The 24,546-nt window shown below is 50.6% G+C and overlaps 3 protein-coding genes and 1 long non-coding RNA gene across 10 annotated transcripts in view; 3 read left to right on the forward strand and 1 right to left on the reverse strand.

The window, feature by feature from the left end:
• The window catches only part of hdgfl3 (HDGF like 3), a 17,598-nt gene extending 9,181 nt beyond the window's left edge, over positions 1 to 8,417 (forward strand). Inside the window, exons 4-7 of one of the 2 annotated variants that reach the window (XM_023953814.2) lie at positions 4,254 to 4,392; positions 4,467 to 4,619; positions 7,108 to 7,218; positions 7,439 to 8,417. In XM_023953814.2, the coding sequence (XP_023809582.1) occupies positions 4,254 to 4,392; positions 4,467 to 4,619; positions 7,108 to 7,218; positions 7,439 to 7,465 (430 nt within the window). In that variant the 3' untranslated portion in view covers positions 7,466 to 8,417. The remainder of the gene's footprint in view (positions 1 to 4,253; positions 4,393 to 4,466; positions 4,620 to 7,107; positions 7,219 to 7,438) is intronic. The other variant, XM_023953815.2, reaches the window with a different exon arrangement.
• A 1,559-nt stretch (positions 8,418 to 9,976) lies between these two features.
• On the forward strand, positions 9,977 to 16,696 carry LOC101156710 (histone-binding protein RBBP7). Of its 2 annotated transcripts, none has more exons than XM_023953813.2 (11): positions 9,977 to 10,138; positions 10,832 to 10,976; positions 11,212 to 11,357; positions 11,577 to 11,869; positions 13,924 to 14,084; positions 14,171 to 14,297; positions 15,303 to 15,380; positions 15,454 to 15,530; positions 16,176 to 16,233; positions 16,312 to 16,422; positions 16,486 to 16,696. In XM_023953813.2, the coding sequence occupies exons 1-11, from the start codon at positions 10,012 to 10,014 to the stop codon at positions 16,555 to 16,557; spliced, it is 1,395 nt and encodes a 464-aa protein (XP_023809581.1). In that variant the 5' UTR covers positions 9,977 to 10,011; the 3' UTR covers positions 16,558 to 16,696. The 2 variants fall into 2 exon arrangements, with proteins under 2 accessions (XP_023809581.1, XP_078800919.1); XM_078944793.1 differs by having other exon boundaries at positions 9,984 to 10,138; positions 11,580 to 11,869.
• Positions 16,697 to 16,746: 50 nt separating this feature from the next.
• Positions 16,747 to 22,871, reverse strand: txlng (taxilin gamma). 5 transcript variants are annotated; one of them, XM_023953808.2, is made up of 11 exons: positions 22,768 to 22,871; positions 21,863 to 21,970; positions 20,903 to 21,050; positions 20,667 to 20,758; positions 20,410 to 20,580; positions 20,041 to 20,235; positions 19,853 to 19,972; positions 19,705 to 19,779; positions 19,540 to 19,632; positions 18,086 to 18,181; positions 16,747 to 17,978 (listed from the first exon to the last, which is right to left on the reverse strand). In XM_023953808.2, exons 2-11 carry the CDS (start codon positions 21,953 to 21,955, stop codon positions 17,652 to 17,654), a joined length of 1,410 nt encoding a protein of 469 aa, XP_023809576.1. In that variant the 5' UTR covers positions 21,956 to 21,970; positions 22,768 to 22,871; the 3' UTR covers positions 16,747 to 17,651. The 5 variants fall into 5 exon arrangements, with proteins under 5 accessions (XP_023809576.1, XP_023809577.1, XP_078800918.1 ...); XM_023953809.2 differs by having other exon boundaries at positions 21,863 to 22,008; positions 22,768 to 22,853; XM_078944792.1 differs by lacking the exon at positions 22,768 to 22,871 and adding an exon at positions 22,207 to 22,703.
• On the forward strand, positions 22,854 to 24,544 carry LOC144991061 (uncharacterized). The gene is made up of 3 exons (XR_013654981.1): positions 22,854 to 22,971; positions 24,037 to 24,130; positions 24,405 to 24,544. It is a non-coding gene; the product is annotated as an uncharacterized LOC144991061 (long non-coding RNA).
• Positions 24,545 to 24,546: the final 2 nt, after the last annotated feature.

Below are 24,546 nucleotides of genomic sequence, written 5' to 3' on the forward strand. Positions count from 1 at the left end.
CGGATGGATGGATGGAAGAGTGGATGGATGGATGAGTGGAAGGATGGATAGATGGATGGATGGAAGGATGGATGGATGGATGGATGGTGGAAAAGTGGATGGATGGATGAATGGATGGATGGATGGATGGATGGAAGAGTGGATGGATGAATGGATGGATGGATGGATGGATGGATGGATGAGTGGATGGATGGAAGGATGGATGGATGTGGAAGAGTGGATGGATGAATGGATGGATGGACTGATGGATGGATGGAGAGATGGATGGATGGAAGGATGGACAGATGGATGAGTGGATGGATGGACGGATGGATGGATGAGTGGATGGATGTATAGATGGATGAATGGATGGACGGATGAGTGGATGGATGGAAGGGTGGATGAGTGGATGGATGGATGGAAAGATAGATGGGTGGATGAGTGGATGGATGGATGGAAAGATAGATGGATGGATGGATGGAAGGATGGATGGATGAGTGGATGCATGGATGGATGGAATAGTGGATGGATGGATGGATGGTGGAAGAGTGGATGGATGGACGGATGGATGGATGGATAGATGGATGGATGAGTGGATGGATGGATGGATGGAAGAGTGGATGGAAAGATGGATGGATGAATGGATGGATAGATGGACAGATGGGTGGATGCATGGATGGATGGATGGATGAGTGGATTGATGGAAGAGTGGATGGAAAGATGGATGGATAGATGGACGGATGGGTGGATGCATGGATGGATGGATAGATGGATGGATGAGTGGATGGATGGATGGAAGAGTGGATGGATGGACGGATGGATGAGTGGATGGATGGATGAGAGGATGGATAGATGGATGAGTGGATGGATGGAAGGATGGATGGATGTTGGATGGATGGATGGAAAGATAGATGGATGGATGGTTGGATGGACGGATCGATGGATGAGTGGATGGATGGAATAGTGGATGGATGGATGGATGGATGGATGGATGGATGGAAAGATGGATGGATGGACGGATGGATGGATAGATGGATGGATGAGTGGATGGATGGATGGATGGATGAGTGGATGGATGGAAGAGTGGATGGAAAGATGGATGGACGGATAGATGGATGGATGAGTGGATGGATGGAAGAGTGGATGAGTTCGATGGATGGATGAGTGGGTGGATAGATGGATGAGTGGATGGATGGATGGAAAGATAGATGGATGGATGGATGGTTGGATGGACGGATGGATGGATGGACAGATGGATGAGTGGATGGATGGACGGATGAGTGGATGGATGGATGGTTGGATGGACGGATGGATGGATGGATGGATAGGTGGATGGATGGAAGAGTGGATGGATGAATGGATGGATGGATGGATGAGTGGATGGATGGAAGGATGGATGGATGGTGGAAGAGTGGATGGATGAATGGATGGATGGAGAGATGAATGGATGGATGGAAGGATGGACGGATGGATGACTGGATGGATGGATGGATGGATGAGTGGATGGATGGACGGATGGATGGATGAGTGGATGGATGGATAGATGGATGAATGGATGGATGAAGGGACGGATGAGTGGATGGATGTAGGATGGATGATTGGTGGAAGAATGGATGGATGGATGGATGGAAAGATGGATGGATGGAAGAGTGGATGGATGGACGGATGGATGAGTGGATGGATGGATGAGTGGATGGATAGATGGATGAGTGGATGGATGGATGGAAAGATAGATGGATGGATCGATGGATGGTTGGATGGACGGATGGATGGACGGATGGATGGATGGATGAGTGGATGGATGGACGGATGAGTGGATGGATGGAAGGGTGGGTGGATGGTGGATGAGTGGATGGATGGATGGAAAGATAGATGGTTGGATGGACGGACGGATGGATGGATGGATGAGTGGATGGATGGATGGAATAGTGGATGGATGGATGGATGGTGGAAGAGTGGATGGATGGATGGAAAGATTGATGGATGGACGGATGGACGGATGGATGGATGAGTGGATGGATGAATGGATGGATGGATGGACGGATGGATGAATGCATGGATGGATGGACGGATGGATAGATGGATGGATGAGTGGATGGATGGATGGACGGATGGATGGATGGATGGATAGATGGATGGATGGGTGGATGAATGGATGGATGAGTGGATGGATGAGTGGATGGATGGATGGACAGATGGATGATTGAAAGGGTGGATGGAAGGATGGATGGATGGATGAGTGGATGGATGGAAGAGTGGATGGAAAGATGGATGGATGAATGGATGGATAGATGGACGGATGGGTGAATGCATGGATGGATGGACGGATGGATAGATGGATGGATGAGTGGATGGATGGATGGATGGATGGATGGATGGATGGACGGACGGATGGATGGATGGATGGATGGATAGATGGATGGATGAATGGACGGATGGAAGAGTGGATGGATGGATGGATGAGTGGAAGGATGGATAGATGGATGGATGGAAGAGTGAATGGATGGAAGGATGAATGGATGGATGGTGGAAAAGTGGATGAATGGATGGATGGATGGATGGATGGAGAGATGGATGGATGGATGGAAGAGTGGATGGATGGATGGATGGATGGATGGAAGGATGGATGGATGGTGGAAGAGTGGATGGATGAATGGATGGACTGATGGATGGATGGAGAGATAGATGGATGGTTGGATGGACGGATGGATGGATGGATGGACGGATGGATGGATGGATGAGTGGATGGATGGAATAGTGGATGGATGGATGGATGGATGGATGGAAAGATGGATGGATGGATGGACGGATGGATGGATAGATGGATGGATGAGTGGATGGATGGATGGATGGATGAGTGGATGGATGGAAGAGTGGATGGAAAGATGGATGGACGGATGGATGGATAGATGGATGGATGAGTGGATGGATGGATGGATGGAAGAGTGGATGGATAGATGGATGGAAGGAATGGATGGATAGATGGATGGATGAGTGGATGGATGGATGAATGGATGGATGGATGGACGGATGGATGATTGAAAGGGTGGATGGAAGGTTGGATGGATGGATGAGTGGATGGATGGAAGAGTGGATGGAAAGATGGATGGATGAATGGATGGATAGATGGACGGATGGGTGAATGCATGGATGGATGGACGGATGGATAGATGGATGGATGAGTGGATGGATGGATGGATGGACGGATGGATGATTGAAAGGGTGGATGGAAGGTTGGATGGATGGATGGATGGATAGATGGACGGATGGGTGAATGCATGGATGGATGGACGGATGGATAGATGGATGGATGAGTGGATGGATGGACGGATGGATGGATGGATGGATGGATGGAATAGTGGATGGATGGATGGATGGATGGTGGAAGAGTGGATGGATGGATGGAAAGATGGATGGATGGATGGAAGGAATGGATGGATAGATGGATGGATGAGTGGATGGATGGATGAATGGATGGATGGATGGACGGATGGATGATTGAAAGGGTGGATGGAAGGATGGATGGATGGATGGATGGATGAGTGGATGGATGGATGAATGGATGGATAGATGGACGGATGGGTGAATGCATGGATGGATGGACGGATGGATAGATGGATGGATGAGTGGATGGATGGACGGATGGATGGATAGATGGATGGATGGGTGGATGAATGGATGGATGAGTGGATGCATGAGTGGATGGATGGATGGACGGATGGATGATTGAAAGGGTGGATGGAAGGTTGGATGGATGGATGAGTGGATGGATGGAAGAGTGGATGGAAAGATGGATGGATGAATGGATGGATAGATGGACGGATGGGTGAATGCATGGATGGATGGATGGATGGATAGATGGATGGATGAGTGGATGGATGGATGGATGGACGGATGGATGGATGGATGAGTGGATGGACGGATGGATGGACGGATGGATGAGTGGATGGACGGATGGATGGATGGATGGATGGATGGATGGATAGATGGATGGATGGATGATGGATGGATGGATGGATGAGTGGATGGATGGATGGATGAATGGATGGATGAGTGGATGGACGGATGGATGGATGGATGGATGGATGGATGGATGGATGGATGGATGGATTGATGGATGGATGGATGAGTGGATGGACGGATGGATGGATGGATGGATAGATGGATGGATGGATGATGGATGGATGGATGAGTGTATGGATGGATGATCTCCACGGGTTCTCTTCTAGGGGAACCTTTCCTAGCTGAGGTCCATGACCCGTGTTTTCCTTCAGAGCCTTCCTGGGTCCAAAGGATCTTCTGCCGTACGGCGACTACAAAGAGAAGTTCGGAAAGTCCAACAAGAGGAAAGGCTTCAACGAGGGTCTGTGGGAGATAGAGAACAACCCTGGAGTCAAGTTCACTGGATACCAGGTCAAAGGCCCTGATGGTCCTCAGAGAAACCCCCCGGTCCACAGGATCCGGTTCCTCACGTTCTGTCCTTACAGGCCCTTCAGCCACAGAGCTCCTCCGAGACGGAGGAGGCGGGGAATGCGGCAGACGGCAGCAGTGAGGGTGAGGAGGACAACTCTGTTGAAGATGAAGATAAGCTGAAAGAGGAGAAGACTGTATCCAAACAGAAGACAACCTCCGTCTCCAAGGTAGTTCAGACTTACGGGGCTCTTAGGGTCGTGGAAACCCTGGAAACGGTTTGAAAACTAAAAATGCTTTTTCCAGGTCCTTGAAAAGTTTGTGAAAAACAAAATCTATAAAGTTCTGGAAAAGTCGTGAAATTTTAATATCTTGGATGCAAAAAAATAATAATCAATATTTAACATAAGGTTGGAATTTAAATTGTGGCAGAAGTTCTGTCCCAAGAAGAGGCAGACGGCCGGATCCAGATGCAGCAGGTTATGAGCTCAGCTAAATCAGAGTCAGACAGGCAGGAGTCAAGAACAGGCATGAGATCATCAGAGGAGAGACAGGACGGTCAAAATCCAGGCCAGGGTCGGGTCAGAACAGGGACAGGAGGTCAGGTTCAGATAGGAGTGACAGAGTCCTGACGCTGTCGTGATGGGAGTTTATGTTGCCGTAAAGCACTTTGATTTATCGTCAGTTCAGCGTCCGGCGCTTTCATCTTGAAATGTAACGAAATATCGGGAAACTTAGCTTTAACAAGGAGCGGCTTTGCAAGGAGAGGCACCAACGGACGCCACTGAAAGACCAAACTAGATCACCTTCTAGTTTTCATGAACAGATGAGGTTAGAGTCCACCGTGTTTGTAGTTCCTTACTTTTGTAGTTAAAAGGAAGATTACCTGTGTTTATTTTTCTATTGAATGCGGTACACTTCCATACGTTACTGCAGTTCCCTCCACCAACAGAAAAGGCTGTTGATATTGCAGTTTTAACGGTGAGGCAGACAAACTTGGACCATGTGTCCTAGTTTGAGTCAGCGGCACCGACTACAATAGTCTGACGGAAATGTTTTCATTTTTAGTTGTGAAAATTCTGTGAAAGGTTTTGGAAAAGTTATGTAAAACCATTGCTAAAACCGTGTAGGAACCCTGGGTTTAGTTCAGGCAGGGGTTTACCTGCTGTCACCTGAGGGATTAAAGATGAACTGACCACGAATCGTTCCCTCGAACGCGCTTCCATTAGGTCACATGATCAGGCAGAGCAGCAAACACGTCCAACATTATGCTGATGATACTCTGATGTTTCCCAACATGTCTGACAGACCGGGAGGACTTTGGGTTTTTTTTCTCCTAAACTCAGATGAATTAGAGGCTGAAGTTCTTGGATCTTCAGAAGTTCATTAACAGAATCTGATTGGATAACATCAAAGTGTCTTCAGTCCATCGGTGCCCGCCATGCGCCGGCGAGGACCACTTACAGCACCCACAAGTCATGCTCTACAAATATCCCAGATCAGATGGAATTCATTAGAATTTAAAACGTCCCCCCCCCGTCCTGTGACAAACAGTTCGGCGATCTTAAGAGAACAACGTAAAACTCAGAGAAATGCAGGGAAAACACGACATCTGGAGCCAGTGTGGTAGGATCTACGTCTGCTGCTTCCTCTGTTGGGCTGCAGTTCCATCCGGCCCGTTTGTTCCGGCGTTTTCCGTGTTCGTCTCTTTCCTCTCAGAACCTCATTGGTGAGGCGGTTCTTCAAAAAATCACCTGAATGAATCCAACAGCAGAGAGGTCATGTGATCCAACTAGCATGCATCTTTTGTAGACGTCTACTGGACGTGTCAGACGTCTCTACTCTGTTGCTTCATTAGGTCTTCCAATGGTGTTCTGCATTTAGAGCTCGCCTGCACCCGCAGCCACCCGATCTTTGAAGAATCTTAGATGTCTATTAAAGGACTTTATTGAGCATTCACTTGCTATCAGAGCAACTCTGTGATTTCACACCCATTCACTCATCTGGAGAACCTGCCCAACGCCTTTCAGGGTCACAGGGTTGTCAGGTTCCACCGAGCCGCTGCCAGAAAACAGAAGCAGGAAAACCCTTTGCTTCTATTTTCCTGCATGTGATTGGACAACAGGCTGCATGATGTCATCACAGTAGTTTCTGTCAACCATTCAGAGTTCTGTAAAGCCCAGGCAGTTCCTGCAGTTCAGTCAGTGGAACACCAGGGGGTGCTACTCCACCATCCGCCAGTGTGTTTTTGGTTTTTCGTGCATTTTAGGGTTGTCATATTCTAAAGGAAATCAGTGAAGGTTTGTGGTCTGGCTGAATAAATGGCACCAAACGGTTCTGCGGGTTCTTCGGAGGATCTTCAGCTCACAGCTTCCTCTCAGACACAGGCAGAGTCACTCACATCCGCCTGAGCTGTTGCTTAGCAACTGCTCTCCATCACCCAGAACACGTGCATGTGAAGATCACATGACCTCCGTGAGCGAGAAGCATGAAGAAACACGACCAAAACGGGTGTGTTGTGAGGAAGAGATGAAACGTGTGATGAAGGAGCGTCTGAAGCAGGAAACTCTGCTTTTGATGCAAAGATCAGGCCGACTGAGCGGCAGCTCCAGCTGTAACTCTGGAACGGCCATGGCTGCATTCCTGCTGCAGTGCTCTTCAAAATAAAAGTCTGCCAAAGCTGCATCCTCATCCTCACCCTCATCATCTCTGTGGCAGAAGCTGTCCAGGAGTTCCCCCGGAGACGAAGACCTGCAGAAGGACGCCAAGGAGGACGACCAGAAGAGCGGCTCACAGGGAGACGTCCTCCAGACCGATGCTGACAGTAAGGTGGGCCGCGTTGGATTCCTCACATGTCCAGATGAACAGAGTTAAAGAAACGCTGTGCCAGTCTGTTGTTTGGGGTTCGATTCCCATCAGAAACATGCTCTGATCTCCACATGAGTCAAAATAAACTAATAATTGATGTCCATCCAGCCTCAGAGGGACAAACGGAGGTTAGTTTCTGCACCCGTCACTTACTAATTCCACTGAACTCTGTTTTCCTCAGAAGCAGCTGCTGATGGAGGAGCATTAAGGACAGCAGGAGACCTTTGCTTCTTGGAGACGTCAGCCTACGGCAGGAACTGCGCCCCCTGCTGGACGCCCTGACCCTGTTCTAAGCTGGACGTTGAGTTTGTCAAAGGATCTCAGACAGATTCTGGAGTCGCTCCGGGTTCCAGGGTCACCCGTGATCTGAGCCTCTGAAACTGAATCCAGAACCTCCCGAGCTGCTGTCAGGGAAAACATCTGGTTTCAACGTACGGAGTGGAACCAGACGACACAAAGACGGACCCCCTCCTGAGGAACGCTTTGTTTCTGATGACCTGGAAGGTCCGTCTCTGCCAGAACCGAGCCTCTTCCCGAGGAACGCTGCAGACCACGGCGCCGTCTTTGTGTCCACGCCCTTGACCTCGGCTCCTCTTGTCTGCTGATGTGATCCTGTTGCAGTTTGTCAAACTAAATCCAGCTCAGAGCAGGTGTTTGCAGCGTCCTGGTCACATGACCCTCACCTGTACATGCCCATCCTACAGTCTCCATTCTGTCACCTGTGTCCAGGTGCGTCTGAGAAACACTGCACTCACATATGGTCTCTGTTGCAGTGTGAGGTCCATCTCCATCTTGTTCCAGGTTAAGGTGGGCGGGACTTGTAGACAGGTAGATGTTCACCTTGTAGCTCCTCAGTACCTGTATCTGTTGTAGACTTTAGGAGCCTGGCGAGGCTCTGGAGAGCCTCCCGTATGCTTTAGATCTTCGTGGAGAAGTTCTCATGGTGGCATGCAGTTGTTTTCCACATTTTAGGACTCGTGTGCAGAAACGTTCTGGATTGGTTTGCAAACCCAGAGCTGTGCGGTTCTTGAGAGGAGAACCTGGTGGAGTTTCCGTCATTTCCTTCAGCCTGTGTTTGCCTTTCACAGATTTGTATTTACTGTAAACCGTTTTTGCTGTTTATGGAAACTTTTGCAGAATAAAGTCGTTTGAATGCAGAACCTGAACTTCGTCTTCACTCAAACATCTGCAGACTCTTTCACATTAAGAGGGTTCTCTGGATCCACAGAGATCTGGATCCTTCAGACTTTCTCTGGATCCTTCAGACTTTCTCTGGATCCTTCGGGCTTTCTCTGGATCCACAGAGATCTGGATCCTTCAGACTTTCTCTGGATCCTTCAGACTTTCTCTGGATCCTTCGGGCTTTCTCTGGATCCACAGAGCTCTGGATCCTTCAGGCGTTCTCTGGATCCACAGAGATCTGGATCCTTCACACTTTCTCTGGATCCACAGAGATCTGGATCCTTCAGACTTTCTCTGGATCCTTCAGACTTTCTCTGGATCCTTCGGGCTTTCTCTGGATCCACAGAGATCTGGATCCTTCAGGCGTTCTCTGGATCCACAGAGATCTGGATCCTTCACACTTTCTCTGGATCCACAGAGATCTGGATCCTTCAGGCTTTCTCTGGATCCTTCGGGCTTTCTCTGGATCCACAGAGATCTGGATCCTTCAGGCTTTCTCTGGATCCACAGAGATCTGGATCCTTCAGACTTTCTCTGGATCCTTCAGACTTTCTCTGGATCCTTCAGGCTTTCTCTGGATCCTTCAGGCTTTCTCTGGATCCTTCAGACTTTCTCTGGATCCAATAAGATCTGGATCCTTCAGACTTTCTCTGGATCCTTCAGACTTTCTCTGGATCCTTCAGACTTTCTCTGGATCCTTCAGGCTTTCTCTGGATCCTTCAGTCTTTCTCTGGATCCTTCAGACTTTCTCTGGATCCACAGAGATCTGGATCCACAGAGATCTGGATCCTTCAGACTTTCTCTGGATCCTTCAGGCTTTCTCTGGATCCTTCGGACTTTCTCTGGATCCTTCAGGCTTTCTCTGGATCCTTCAGTCTTTCTCTGGATCCACAGAGATCTGGATCCTTCAGACTTTTTCTGGATCCTTCAGACTTTCTCTGGATCTTTCAGGCTTTCTCTGGATCGTTCAGACTTTCTCTGGATCCACAGAGATCTGGTTCCTTCAGGCTTTCTCTGGATGCTTCAGACTTTCTCTGGATCCTTCAGGCTTTCTCTGGATCCACAGAGATCTGGATCCACAGAGATCTGGATCCTTCAGGCTTTCTCTGGAATGTCTTTCATTACAGCTGATCTGCAGTCATGAAGCTTCAGGAACTCACAGATGAATCTCAGTCTCCAGAACTTTGCTCTGGAAAGTTGTTGTCATGGCAACCGAAGCACTTTTACCAACGCTCCGTTGGTGAATGGGGCGTTCAGGGACCCTCGTAAATGAAACTGCCATTGACAACAGCTTTTGCTAAATGGCCGCTTTAACCGTTTTTGTCTGTAGAGGGAGCTGCTGCTCCGTGTTTGTGAGCGGTGATGGTGGGGGGGGGTTTTTATACACTGTTGACAAACAAAGACCCGGAAATCCTAAATAATCTGATAAAATCCTACTTTTAACAAACCCCTCTGTCAAGATCCCCCCCCCCGTCCCGGTCCTCTGCCCTGCCGGTGTGCTTAAGCACCACTGAGTCTGCGCAAAACCAGCGCAGCGCTGGGCTTCGAGAATTCACTTTGGTCCGTGTGCGCATGCGTGAAGCGCACCGTGACTGGCGGCTCGGTTCGGCGGCGCAGCGGTTCGTACTGGAGCTCTCCCCCGGTTTCTGTGACCGCTCCGCGGCTCTCAGACCTGGTTCGGACATGGCGGACAAAGAAGGTCGGTCCACAGGCCGCCATTGTGCCGGTTCTCATAGGTCCTCGCGGGCCAGTTTTCGCGCCTTTATTTACTGTATGTATATCTGTCAGGTTAGCATATTAGCAAGCTAACGCAGAAGTGTAGCTAACTAGTCCCGCTAGTTACCTGCTGCCAGTGACTCTTCTGCTGGAGGTCCTGGTTCTGCAGCGCGGGAACCTTCAACATCCGCAACATTTCGAAGAACCACTGTAAAGAAACCAAACAAACGGTCCGGATTCTGGCTCCACTCACTGGTTCCGGTCCGCATCTTCCGACTCAGGAGCCGCCGTGGATGTTTTAATGCGAACGCACGTGACGGTTTCATCTGTCATCGCGGTTCCGAGGTTCTGTAAAGTTCTTAGAACTTTTGACGTCCGTTTTTTTCTCAGTCCGGAAAATCCCGAAGGACTGGAATCCAGATCCGTTCAGGATTCTCCCAAAAACCAGCAGAGAACCGGATTCTCTGCTGGACAAGAGGTTCTAGCCTCTGATTCGGTTTGGTGTCATGATGAACTTCCGGTCCACAGAGGAAACTCTACTTCCACGAACGAAGATGCTGAAAATCCAGAAACCGTTAGTTGAGTCCGTTTGGAGCAGCGCAGGTTCTGTTGAAGGTGTCAGTCTGGACTCAGGATGGTCTGTGAAGCTGCTCTCACGGTTCTGTTTCTGCCAAAGTCTACGATGACGCGGTGGAGGAGCGGGTCATCAACGAGGAGTACAAGATCTGGAAGAAGAACACGCCCTTCCTGTACGACCTGGTGATGACGCACGCGCTGGAGTGGCCCAGCCTCACGGTCCAGTGGCTGCCGGACGTCAGCAGGTGACTTTCGGGCGCGGCACGGCGCCGTCGTTGTTCTGGTTTCAAATCCTGTCATCTGTTGGCGGAAGAACTTCCTGGATTTAGTGATGTTTAGTGAAGAGAGATCAGGTGAAGATCCTGAAGTTTAGCTCAGACTGCGGCTGCTGTAGGTAGAACGTTCCATCAGTTTGTGGAACCTTCTGCTATGACGATGACGATGATGAGGATGATCAAAGGGTTAACATCTCCTCTGCAGGCCCGAGGGGAAGGACTACGCCGTCCACAGGCTGGTTCTGGGGACGCACACGTCAGATGAGCAGAACCACCTGGTGATTGCCAGCGTGCAGGTACCCAACGACGACGCCCAGTTTGATGCGTCGCACTACGACAGCGAGAAAGGAGGTAGGCGGTCCTGAGGGCCGGCGTCTGCTCAGAGGCGTGTTGGAGCTGACGCGCTGCTCTCTGTCCTCCAGCAGGTACGTCGGCGCGCGCCGCCTCATCACAGGTAGTGTTGACACGTTAGCTTTGGCGCCGAGGGACCGTAAGCCGCAGACACGGAGCAACTCAGGCTGCTGTGAGAGTGGGAGGGGCCTCTGCTGGACCTGAGTGTCTTCTTCTCCTCAGAGTTTGGAGGGTTTGGTTCTGTGAGCGGGAAAATTGAGATTGAAATCAAGATCAACCACGACGGAGAGGTGAACCGGGCTCGCTACATGCCCCAGAACCCCTGCATCATCGCCACCAAAACCCCCACCTCTGACGTTCTGGTGTTCGACTACACCAAGCACCCCGCCAAGCCCGACCCCAGCGGGGAGTGCAGCCCGGACCTGAGGCTCAAAGGCCACCAGAAGGAAGGTTACGGCCTGTCCTGGAACCCCAACCTGAGCGGGAACCTGCTCAGCGCCTCCGATGACCACGTGAGTGACACCAGGCTCCGCCTTCACCGCCGCCAGAGAGCAGCAACCAACGGAACGTGATGAAGCCGCCGCCTCCATGTTCTCTTTTGGTGTGATGAGACTGAGAAAAATTAGAATCTGTGTGAGACAGAGAGAAACGGGGAGCTGGAGAAGGTTCATCAACAGTCCAGAGGTGGAGGGGCGTGTCCAAGCAGGTTAGAAGAGGTGGAGGAAGGTTTCAGGTGAGACCAAAGGAAAAGGCGTAGCAGACTGTGGTGAGAGCAGCCAGAGACTCTGAGGCAGAGATGTAGAGGCTGAGGTTCTGTGTGGAACCAGGATGGATCACTGGGATCCATCAGATGTTCTGGAGATCCATGCAGGGAAGGAGACGCTTGAGAGGAGGAGCAGTGAAGATCTGAGGAGGAGGAGGAGGAGCAGTGATGATGTGAGGAGGAGGAGGAGGAGCAGTGAAGATCTGAGGAGGAGCAGTGATGATGTGAGGAGGAGCAGTGATGATGTGAGGAGGAGCAGTGATGATGTGAGGAGGAGGAGGAGGAGCAGTGAAGATCTGAGGAGGAGGAGGAGTGATGATGTGAGGAGGAGGAGGAGGAGCAGTGAAGATCTGAGGAGGAGGAGGAGGAGTGATGATGTGAAGAGGAGCAGTGATGATGTGAGGAGGAGGAGGAGGAGCAGTGAAGATCTGAGGAGGAGCAGTGATGATGTGAGGAGGAGGAGGAGGAGCAGTGAAGATCTGAGGAGGAGGAGGAGTGATGATGTGAGGAGGAGGAGTGATGATGTGAGGAGGAGGAGGAGCAGTGATGATGTGAGGAGGAGGAGGAGGAGGAGTGATGATGTGAGGAGGAGCAGTGATGATGTGAGGAGGAGGAGGAGGAGCAGTGATGATGTGAGGAGGAGGAGGAGCAGTGATGATGTGAGGAGGAGGAGTGATGATGTGAGGAGATGGAGGAGCAGTGATGATGTGAGGAGGAGGAGGAGGAGCAGTGAAGATCTGAGGAGGAGGAGGAGGAGTGATGATGTGAGGAGGAGCAGTGATGATGTGAGGAGGAGGAGGAGCAGTGATGATGTGAGGAGGAGGAGGAGGAGGAGCAGTGATGATGTGAGGAGGAGGAGGAGGAGCAGTGATGATGTGAGGAGGAGGAGTGATGATGTGAGGAGGAGGAGCAGTGATGATGTGAGGAGGAGGAGGAGGAGCAGTGATGATGTGAGGAGGAGGAGGAGCAGTGATGATGTGAGGAGGAGGAGGAGCAGTGATGATGTGAGGAGGAGGAGTGATGATGTGAGGAGGAGGAGGAGCAGTGATGATGTGAGGAGGAGGAGGAGGAGCAGTGAAGATCTGAGGAGGAGGAGCAGTGAAGATCTGAGGAGGAGGAGGAGCAGTGATGATGTGAGGAGGAGGAGGAGGAGCAGTGATGATGTGAGGAGGAGCAGTGATGATGTGAGGAGGAGGAGTGATGATGTGAGGAGATGGAGGAGCAGTGATGATGTGAGGAGGAGGAGGAGTGATGATGTGAGGAGGAAGAGTGATGATGTGAGGAGATGGAGGAGCAGTGATGATGTGAGGAGGAGGAGGAGGAGCAGTGATGATGTGAAGAGGAGGAGTGATGATGTGAGGAGATGGAGGAGCAGTGATGATGTGAGGAGGAGGAGGAGGAGCAGTGAAGATCTGAGGAGGAGGAGGAGGAGTGATGATGTGAGGAGGAGCAGTGATGATGTGAGGAGGAGGAGGAGCAGTGATGATGTGAGGAGGAGGAGGAGGAGTGATGATGTGAGGAGGAGCAGTGATGATGTGAGGAGGAGGAGGAGCAGTGATGATGTGAGGAGGAGGAGGAGGAGGAGCAGTGATGATGTGAGGAGGAGGAGGAGGAGCAGTGATGATGTGAGGAGGAGGAGGAGCAGTGATGATGTGAGGAGGAGGAGGAGGAGCAGTGATGATGTGAGGAGGAGGAGGAAGAGCAGTGATGATGTGAAGAGGAGGCTCCAGGGTTTAGGAGCTGGCTGGAGGTGGATGAAGCTGGAATGTGTTTCCGGTTGATCTTCTCTCTCGGTCTCTGCAGACCATCTGTTTGTGGGACATCGGCGCCGGCCCAAAGGAAGGCAAAGTGGTGGACGCTAAAACCATCTTCACGGGCCACACCGCCGTGGTGGAGGACGTCTCCTGGCATCTGCTCCACGAGTCCTTGTTCGGCTCCGTCGCCGACGACCAGAAGCTGATGATGTGGGTTCTGCCGGCCCGCCGACCGGGTCAGACCTCCATCTGCTCCTGTTCTACACCCATTTGGGTTCTGCTTTGTTGTCCTCCAGATGGGACACTCGGTCCAACAACACGTCCAAAGCCAGTCACTCTGTGGACGCTCACACCGCAGAGGTCAACTGTCTGAGCTTCAACCCCTACAGCGAGTTCATTCTGGCCACGGGCTCCGCCGACAAGGTACGCCACAAACACGCCGTCAACCCAAAGAGGAAGTGCTTCCTGATGCGGGCGCCGCCATGTTGAAACCAGTCCAGTCTGGACCAATCGCCGTCCACTGGTTTCAACATGGCGGCGCCCGCATCAGGAAGCAACGGTGAGGGATTTTCCGCCAGAGGAACGGCATTTTCAATGGACAACGTCACGCCCCATGATCTTACGGTCTAGACCAGCGGCCTTTACCGACCCAAGAGCCGCTTGGACCCGTTTCCCTCAGAAAGGGAACCGCGGTGGAGCAGCCTTGGGGAACCGCGGTGGAGCAGCCTTGGGGAACCCCAGAGTTTCAGTGAACGGCATCATTTCTAAAGTTCCTGAAGAGATGTTGTCTCTTTTGATCCTGTCATTTCTGGATTCAGATGAGAACCATAAAACTATCAGAAATGTGGTCACGACCCTGGTCATCTGTCAACTGCTTTTCTCTTCTGGATCTGGGAAAAGCTGCATGTTTATTCTGGGATGTTTCGCCACATTTGAGACTTTGTCGTTTGCTAATTCCTCGTTACATGAGTCATTCTGGTAAAGTCGCTGTCCAGCTGCCAGTTAACTTCCTGTTTTCTTCAGGAACGTCCTTTTTCTCCAGATACTGCATCGTTGTCCTTCCTGGGTCAGAACATTGTTGGGATCACACGCCGGCGGGAGTCGTGGCGGTGACGCAGGTTGATGGTCACACAGAACCTTCCCTAGAAAATGTCGACATTATGATTACTTAAACACTCAGCCCGTTTACCAACGTTTGCTGCTCGCCGACCTCCAGGGACGAGCAGCTGCCTACTGTCCTTTTAGAAGAACCTTCCATCCCATAATAGGCTCCGCTCCACGTTCACAGCCGCAGACACGCCCCCTCCACCATCCTGATGGTGTTAAGGCACCTCGACAGCGTCAGAACCACAGAGAGGCTTCTGACCGCTGGTCTAGGCTAACAACCAGACGTTGGTACAATCACCACCCCATTGCTGTTTCCTGCAGACCGTTGCATTGTGGGACCTGAGGAACTTGAAGCTGAAGCTCCACTCCTTCGAGTCTCACAAAGACGAGATCTTCCAGGTATGAGGTCAGGCAGAGGTCGGCTGCAGCTTTTCCTCCAGCAGATCTGAGCCGTCTGGCCTTCTGTCCTCAGGTCCAGTGGTCTCCTCACAACGAAACCATCCTGGCCTCCAGCGGCACCGACCGCCGCCTCAACGTCTGGGACCTGAGGTGAAACTTCTGCAGATGGCGTGCAGCTCTGAGTGCTGCCAGCGGAAGACCTCGCTGAGCAGCGTCAAACACGAACGTGGACGGCGTGGCTCCAGGGTTGACGCTCTTGAACCGACGGATTGTGACGCTGAGAAAAGCGGATTTGTGTCAGAATCCGTTGGTTTACGTCAAATGCGTAGAGCGAGTTACAGACGTTCATGGAGCTTGTGGTGTTCACACGTCGCCGGTGACGTCTCAGGGGTTAAAGGGAAACAAAAGGCTAAGATGATAAAAGTCGCTAAGAGCAGAAATGATGACGTGATCGTCTTTAAGAAAGCTAAACGGCTAACGCTACCACATGCTAACGGGGAAAAGATGGCCGTAAAATCAGGAGGCAGTATTTGATCTCAGCACGGACCGTCGTCATACATGAACAAAACAACCAATGCATCATTCCAAGAGTTTTCTGGAAAGAACAGTCAACAAAACCTCAATTATGATGCTCGTCTACAGAGGAGGCGGGGCTCCATCTGATTGGTCAAACACTGGTTTTAGCGTGTGCAAACATTCCTCACCGGCTGACATGTGAAGGATTTGTTCTGCAGGCCTAAAGGCTGAACCGTCTTCTGGTTTCATCAAAGCTCAAACTGGTGACGTGTGTTTCAGTAAAATTGGGGAGGAACAGTCTGCAGAAGACGCAGAGGACGGCCCTCCGGAGCTGCTGGTTGGTCCTCTCGCCTCACGGTTGGTGGGCGGTCTTCTCAAAGTTCTCATGTGGTCTTTTCCCGTCGTTCTGCATCAGTTCATCCACGGCGGCCACACGGCCAAGATCTCAGACTTCTCCTGGAACCCCGGCGAGCCGTGGATCATCTGCTCCGTGTCCGAGGACAACATCATGCAAGTGTGGCAGATGGTGAGTGCGGCCGCCGCCGCCTTCACGGGGTTCTCCGGAAACTAACGGCGGTTCTCCTTCCAGGCCGAGAACATCTACAACGACGAAGAGCCGGACAACACCCCCGCATCCGAGCTGGAGCCTCAGGGTTCATAACCCCCCCCCTCCATTTGAGGAGCTTTGGGCTCAGGTGAGGAGCGTCCCGGCGGCTCTCATTGGTCGGTTTTCCTGCAGCTTCAGGACGGTCTTCTCCTCTTCATCACAAACTGAAATAAAGCTTTTCTAAATTTGTAAAGATGGTTTCTGTTCTCTGCTGCACAAGAAACGCTCAAGGAGACGACGGAGTTTCTGCAAATCCTACAAAACGTTTATTGAAAAAGTGACAGAAGTGTAAGAAGGTACAATCAGGAAGCGGTTTGGAGCGTCTGCTCGGGAAAGCCAAGGCCCTTCTATGGTCTCACCTGCAGAGGTAGATTCTGACGTTACCTGAGTCAGTCAGGGCGGGAGTTAAAGGCCAAACGGCTGCAGTCTTTCTGGACAGCACCACCGGACCAGCACACAGGCGGCCAGCAGGTCCACAGACCTTAACCTCCAACCCCCTCAGGATCGTGTAGAGAACCGGTGAAGATCCAGTCCTGCAACCATCTCCTACTGGGGTCGCTATGGCAACCAGCTGCTGTCTGGAGTCGGTCCTGTGTGGAGACGTCCGGTTTCTGCTGCAGTTCTGAGGAACTGGCTCTGTTAGAGCATGAGTCTGGAAAAGCTTTGTGGTCTGGACTGCTCGTACGTCGGCCTCTGAACCTGGCGGCTTCCGACACCACTTGGTTTGACGTTCTAGAAGGTTTTCCAGAACAGCGAGGAACCTAAAGGCCGGTCTCCCTCTGATCTTCATACATTCAGGACCTCCTGAAGGCAGACGGATCAGCATGTGATCAAAGCAAAGTCCTCAGCGCTCCAGACCCGTGGAACGTGACTGCATGGTTGCCATGGTAACCCTCTGGGAGGGGGGTCTGAACAGCAGCCTCCTTCTGCTGTTTGGTCCAAACGTTTCCTATCGTCATTGTCACAAACTGTAGGAAGTGATGCGTTAAAAACAGGAAGCGGCCGGTGGCGCCGACTTTGTTGGTGAGTCACGGGATCCTTGAAAGCGTTTATTAGTGAAACTTTTCTGTCACAAAAAGATACGAATGGTTTTTCTGGAGAGAACCAGGAGAAAGAACACAATAAAAAAAGAAAATTCCCATTTTCAATCAAGCCTGTGTGTCCAGGACAGAACCCTTCTCTGCAGAGGTTCTGGTTCTGCTCGTTTCCTCAGGGTGGCCTGCTGTCGGTTCTGTGGTGCTGGTGTCGGTTTCTGGAGGCCTGGACGCCTCCTGCTCGTCCCCTTGTACTGATCCCTCGGAGTCGTCCTGCTCGGGGCCCTCTGGGGGGGGCGTGGCCCCCTTGTGGTCCTGCTGCTGGAGGAGGCTGAGCCGGTTGTTCAGGTCGTTCCTCTCCTTCTGCAGAGCCCTGCAGAGTCTCTCCAGCAGCTCCAGCTTGCCCTGCAGGGCCTTGAAGTGGCCGTCACGCAGAGTTTTCTGCAACACAGAACAGAGCTTCGTGAGGCTTCGTCAAGCAAAGCTTCACGAAGCCTCACGAAGCCCGACAGCTCCCACCGCTCCGGTTCTCCTCTCTGAACATTCACCTCCTCCGCCATCTGCAGCAGCGCCTGGTTGTTGCTCTCCCATTTGGTCCTCCACTGCGTCGTCTCCTTCTCCAGCTTTTTGATCTTCTTGGTCATCTGAGGGAAGATTCAAAGGTTGATCCAGAGGAGATCCCCGACCGAAACCTCCTGCTCACCTCAGCATTTTTCACAATATCTGCTTCCAGGTGTGTTTGGTTTTGCTACAGTCACGTTGCTGCTCGATCAGGGCTCCCACCCTGTTCTGGTGAGGACCACGTCCCCTGTTCCCGCTCTGATGGGGGGCCAGGGTCCGTGTGGAGGCTAACAGAAAGCAGGATCTGCCCACACTTATGGTCATAAGCAGCATTTATGACATCAAAATAACCAACGTTCAAAGATTAAAGAAGCTCATAACCACGTCAACTTCACGCCTTCGTCACCATCCCTGTGATGTCAGGTTACTTTCACTGACCATCACAGGATTCACACGGAGACGTCCACGGCGCCTTTGTGGAGATCGACCACATAAATGCACCGCACCTCTCAGCATCTTCAGTGCCTTTCATAAAGAGGGCGGGAAAAGGCGACAGTAGCTCCTCCCACAACCCAAATACCAACTAAACATTTCTGTTAAAGTTACAAAGGAAATCTTCCCAAACGTCACTGTTTTGTCTGGTTACACCTGAACTTATAACATGCTGATCATGGTGATGTTTATCACCGTGTTGTTATGAAACTGTATTTGAATAAACTAGAGGGAACAAACTTTAGAAAAACAGTTGAAGCTTTTTGAGCCTCAGTTATTCCAGGACTGGAAGCCAGATGAGAAAAAACGTCCCAGAAATGATTCCTGCGTGCAGCCGGACCGGACCGGACCGGAACATCTCCACCCATCTGTGTGTTCGGACTGACCGTGTCCACAGCGGATTCAAACCTACAGAAACACAACTGGACAGACGCTCAGCACCTTGATGGAGCAGAAAAGTCTACATGACGGGATGGACTGTTTAGAGTCTAATAATCCCATTTTAATGAGTGACATGATAAATAATAATCCAAATTCATGTGTTTGTTGTTTTGTGCTGCTGTAGTTACAGAAACACTTTTGTTTACTGATTTGTTTACTCCGTTTATTTAGAGGCATTTATTGTGGCTGCAGCAATTTTAAAGCTGCTTTCTGCATCCAAAACGGTTCACGAGGGATTCAGACGTAGCTCTACTGAAGGCCCAGGTGTGTAACGGTCCGCCACTGGTTTTAGCTAACTTAGGAAATAATAACTGGACGCTTCCTGTTGGGGGGGGGCATCAATCAATAGATAAAATGTGGGAGGAGCAAAGAAAAGTGACGTGGTTTTCTGAACTAAAGGAGACAAAGCCAACCCGTCAGGACGGACGTGTGGGTCGTTTACCGCCGTTTTCAAACGGTTCTCCGTGGGGTCACGGCGTGGTGATCCTGCGGCGTCCCACAGACTCACCTTCTCCATCTCCTGTCTGAAAGTGGAGAACACCTCGTTGCTCTTGGCCAGCGTGCTCTGGAACTCCTCAAACTTGTCCATGTAGAGCGACAGCTGCGAGGAGGAGCAGGAGGAGGAGTTAGCGGAGCGGCTGTGAGCGTTGGACGGCGAGGCGTGCGAGCTCACCTGCTGCTTCAGCTGGGCCTCCTGCTCCTTCATCATCTCACACTTGCGCCTGGACTCGGTGGCGTCCTTCAGCAGCTGAAGAACCACAGACAGAGCTTCAGAGAGCCGTTCTAGCAGCACACTGGGGAACAGTAGGGGGCGCTCTTACAAACTCTCTCTCCCGCTGCTGCTTGTCCTCCACCTCCTTCATCATCTCTGTGATTCTCTGCAGCTTGGCGTCCATCAGCTGCTGCTGCAGCTCCTTGTGCTTGAAGACTTTGTCGATGTGCTGAAGGAGAAAGGCTGCGTCAGCAGAAGCTCAGAGGACTGACCTCCTGCGCGCCTCCTCAGCCTCACCTCCTCGCGGAGCTCGTACTGCTCGATGAGCTTCTTCAGCTTCTCCGCCAGCTCCATGTTCTCCAGCCTCAGCTTGGCGTTGTGGGAGCTGTGCTGCTCCATCTGCACCTCGATGTCTCCCAGGGTCTTCTGGAAGTGCAGCATGGCCTCCTTCCTCTGCTCCTCGTACTCTCTGGACCTCTGGGCGTTCTCCTCCTGCGGGGAAGGCGGAGCTTCAGGAGGCGTTTCTCTTTGTTCCACGGATCCAAGTCCTCCTGGTTCTGAACCCGCACAGGAAAACAAGCGGGAAGCACAGGGCCCCTCCCCCGGCCCACCAGCTGGACGACAACAGGATGCGTTCAAGTGCCGTCAGACTGTGCAGCGGCCCACCTTCAGGTTCTTGTTGTGGCGCTGCAGCTCCCTGCAGAGGCTCTCCAGCTTGCTCCGGGCCAGGATGGCCTTGCTGTGCTCGCCCTGCAGGTGGACCTTCTCCTTCACGATCTGAGCCTGCTTCTTCTGCAGGGCCTTCAGCTGCTTCTGCATGGAGCGGCTCTCCTCCAGCTGAAAACACGGAGAACAGCGTCCTTCACCTGAACCCGCCACCCCCCCGAGGAGCGGATCAGACCCAGAGGGGGGAGGGGCCTCACCGAGTCGGCGTACTTCTTGCACAGAGCGGCCAGTTTCTCCTCAGGAGTGGCCAGAGAGTTGAGGGCTTGCATGAGAAGAACCACCTCCTTCCCTGAGGAGAACGACGACAGAAACGAGGTTCAGAACTGCAGGAGAACAATGCTTCCAGCATCACGTCTGCAGGACTACATCTCCCAGCATCCTCCGGTTCCTGCTGCAGTCTGAACGGGGGAACGGAGCGGGCTTTGGGACTCACCAAAGGCCTTGTCCTCTGCGGTCTTGGCGTTCCCTCCGGGTTCCAGCTCCGCCTCCCCCAGCTCGCTGGGACTGTCCTCTCTGCCGGGGGTCTCCCCCCTCTCCTCCTCAGAGCAGCACATGCCCAGATGAAACCCGGAGACCTCCTCCTGTCGACAGTCAGGACAGAACCCCCCCTCCCATCAGCACGTCTCTTCTGGCCTCCGGCTCGTCACACGTTAAGTTTGGGTAGAAAAAGACGCCGACGTTCTCAGAGGAACATCCAGAACCGTCCAGCAGAATCTGTTTTCTGCACTTCCTGTTGGCCACGTTTCCTCCACAGAAGGAAACCTTCATGCTAATTATGGCTGTATGTAGCTAGCTGTAGTTAGTAGTTAGTTAGCTTTAGTCAATCATAAGAATGCCCAGACATTGTGTAATTTATTTGATCTATTTAAACTTTTGGAATAGAACCTTATTTTCATTGATTATTTTTTAAGTTATTTGTTTTTGTTGTTGTTTTTAGTCAACCTTTATCTCTGCATTAATATTGTTGACATTGACAGACATGCCGTGATTGTTGAATATTTGCTTCAGTTAAAGTTAGTTAGCTTTAGTTAACAGTTACTTATCTTTAGTTAACAGTTATCTGTTGGTTTAGTTAACTTACATCTATGTAGCTTTAGTTTGCAGTTAGTTAGCTTTGGTTAGTTGTTAGGTGACTGTAACTAGGAACCAACACCTGTTCTTGGTTGTATTTTGAAGGTCATCTGGGGTTTTTCTCTAAGAGGCTTTCAAAGCCTCAGAAACGTCTCAAACTTTAGGGACAAAGTCCAGATGAACGTTTAGAACCTTCTCCTGTTCTGGAACCATCCTGGATGAGGGACTCTTGGTCAGAATCCAGTCCATGTGACCAAACGTTTGGCTTAATGTGGGTCAGAGTGGTGAGACGTGGCAGGGTGGGTCCAGAACCAGAACTCACCTGAGACGGACTGTCCAGGTCAGCTGGAGAATGGCTGCCTCCACCCATGTTTCTGCTCTCCAGATCGATTCCACAGACTGCTGCTGGCTCCATCAGGACTGACCGAAGCTGCAGACCCACACAGACGTTACACCACAGCACAGGTGCTGGAGCCAAAAGAGAATGTGGGAAACCACAGAGCCAAACCCTTCAGCCAGCATCACCGCGGTAACCTAAAGCCTTCCAGAAAACATGCGGCAGCGTGACGGCGTTCCATTCTCTGTAACCTCCTGCCAGCTCCAGAGACCTGATGGTCGACCCGGGAGCTGGCAGGAGGTCTGCCTGCTCTGGAGCTCTTTGCTCACCTGAGACCGGAAGCTCACGCAGACACAGGAACATCAGGAATCTGCTCTACAGTCACGTGATCATGACGCAGCTGCTGTGACACTCAGAACAGCGTGTTTACAGGTGAGAGGATGAAGCCTCTTAGTGCCGTACAGGTACACCTGTTAGCTGGTTTATCGCTGAAATGCTAGTTCACCTGCTGAGGACAGGTCACGTGTTCTTCTGGATCAACTGGTAACGTAACATGAGGGAAACCTGCCGTGACGTCATTTCGTCTGAGTGCAGAGCCGCGCGCGCGTGAATTTCCGGGTCGGATTAGCCTTTAGCCTTTCTTCTAATCATCATAATACCGAGACACGCTGCGGTCGCGAGCCGGAACGCGCGTGCCACCGTTTCACGAAACGCAGCCATTAGCCCGCTCGGCTAACACCATGAGGAACTTCGACAAACGTCCAAGGTCTCCCGCCCATACCGCACACATCGCCCTCGCGCGGGTTACGGGCCGCGTGGGAGTCACGTGGAATCTCCCCGCCTCAGAACCACCGGCCCACACCTGCTGCCAGAGCAGCCGAAGGACTCACCTGGATGTTTTCCTCGCGGACTGACCGGAGCGGGACACGGCGGTGGAGGCAGCTCGTACGTCACATCCGGTTCCGCTTTTCAAAATAAAACTTTGACTTACTGTGTTTGAGAACTTTAACCTCAAAATATTTATTCGAACGGAGACGAAAGACTTTGTTCTAAAACTGTTCTCTAAGGAAAAACAATAAAGGAGTCAAACATTTGTGAGTATTATAAAGTGTTTGCTGTCAGCAGAGATTTGATTTGATTTGAAATGGTTTATTTCAAGCAATTAAGTAGAAATAATACACAAAAGCAATATAATCATCAGTTATACATTCATACAGTAACTAATCAAACTTAGGATAATTAAACATTTTAATAAATATTGCTTGAAAGGGAGTGGAAGGAAGCTAACTTATATAATCCCACCCCGTTATACTATAACCATTTTAGTACATGATTTATCAATATCCGGTTCCCAGGTTTTATCAGACAGAATTAAGAATCATAAGGTATCAATAAAGCACATGACAAAGATGAATTACTTAAGTATTACGCCAAAAATAACTATTTTAGAAATCAACATGGCAAATGCAGATCAGTCATCTGAAATATATGCAGATTATGTTACTTATAAAGGTCATTCATATGAATAAAACATTATGGAGATCATAAAGGTAAACCTGTAACTTTTGATGCTCAGGTTCAGATGGCCTCTGATGGGTCTAAGTGACCCACATCTGTGTTTCTTCAAACCTTTGGTGGATCATCATCATTTTTACCAACAGGAAGCTTTTAAACGGATAGGAACACATGAACACCGACTGTAAATAAAGTGATTTCCTGTCTATGAACATGAATGTAGTCTGAGCATCGGTGGTCTTTCTGCTGCTCGCCAGCTTCTCTGTCACCAACAGAAACCTTAGACCGTATAGGAATCATAAAAATGCAACTTTTGCTCCTATTTCTGACATTTTTAAATAAAAACTAGAGGAATAAACAAGGGGATAAAGCCTCTAAATTAGCCTGTTGAAACCGAATGACAGTAAAAAATATATAATTTTTGCAGCCATTGACTGAGTCTGTTTATTTAGTCAAAAATGTTTCCATGTAAATAAATATTAAATCTGACGGTGAACATTCACGTCTACCTGAGTCCCGTGTGCTCAGTCTGCATGTTCTGCTCTGAGCTGAACATGTTTGAAAGGCTCAACGCTTCAGTAAATAAATATTTAACTTTCAAACGAGCAGCAGTTTGGAGCCTGAAGCAGCAAGTTTTCCTTCAGGGATGGAGAATGAAGAAGAAGAAGATGGAACCACAGCTCCTGCAACCATGAGGGTCTTCAGAGGACAGGGCAGAAAAGACCCCACATGCCATCTGTGAGCTTCACATTTCAGATTCTCTTCAGTAAAAAATAAAATCAAAATCTGCTCCTAAAATGTAAAAAACAAAAGTTGATTTCAGAAATTCGACTCTCAATAGTTTTAAAGTGACATTGTTTTGAATATCAACTTTTTAAAAATCTAAATAAACGAAGTCAAATTCATCACAAAAGCAGAATCTTGATAAAAAGTAATGTATTTAACATTTCACATCCAGAGCGGTTTAAAACATTTCATCTAAAGAAGAAAATCTTTTTGTTTTTTCCTTCAGCTCCGTTTTCCTCCGTGAACTTCAACCAGGAAGTCGATGCTCCTCCCACCAATGAGCGCGCGCCTCTGTTCTGTGAACACCATTTGATTGGCTGACAGCAGCAGATCCGCGGCTTCCGGCAGCTGATTGGCTGGGCAGAGCG

Source organism: Oryzias latipes, chromosome 3 (genome assembly GCF_053564925.1).
Source record: "Oryzias latipes strain Hd-rR chromosome 3, Olatipes_Hd-rR_3.1".
Taxonomy (NCBI): Eukaryota; Metazoa; Chordata; class Actinopteri; order Beloniformes; family Adrianichthyidae; genus Oryzias; species Oryzias latipes.

Excerpts from the sequence above, each read along its gene's own strand:
- LOC101156710 (XM_023953813.2), top strand. The coding sequence starts at position 10,012 with ATGCGTGAAGCGCACCGTGACTGGCGGCTCGGTTCGGCGGCGCAGCGG. Across the intron at positions 10,977-11,211 it reads TGGCTGCCGGACGTCAGCAG|GCCCGAGGGGAAGGACTACG; the intron begins GTGACTTTCGGG and ends TCTCCTCTGCAG. Across the intron at positions 15,531-16,175 it reads CTCAACGTCTGGGACCTGAG|TAAAATTGGGGAGGAACAGT; the intron begins GTGAAACTTCTG and ends CGTGTGTTTCAG.
- txlng (XM_023953807.2), bottom strand. The coding sequence starts at position 22,240 with ATGTTCCTGTGTCTGCGTGAGCTTCCGGTCTCAG. Across the intron at positions 19,780-19,852 it reads AGCAGCGGGAGAGAGAGTTT|CTGCTGAAGGACGCCACCGA; the intron begins GTAAGAGCGCCC and ends GTGGTTCTTCAG. Across the intron at positions 18,182-19,539 it reads TCAGACAGGAGATGGAGAAG|ATGACCAAGAAGATCAAAAA; the intron begins GTGAGTCTGTGG and ends ATCTTCCCTCAG.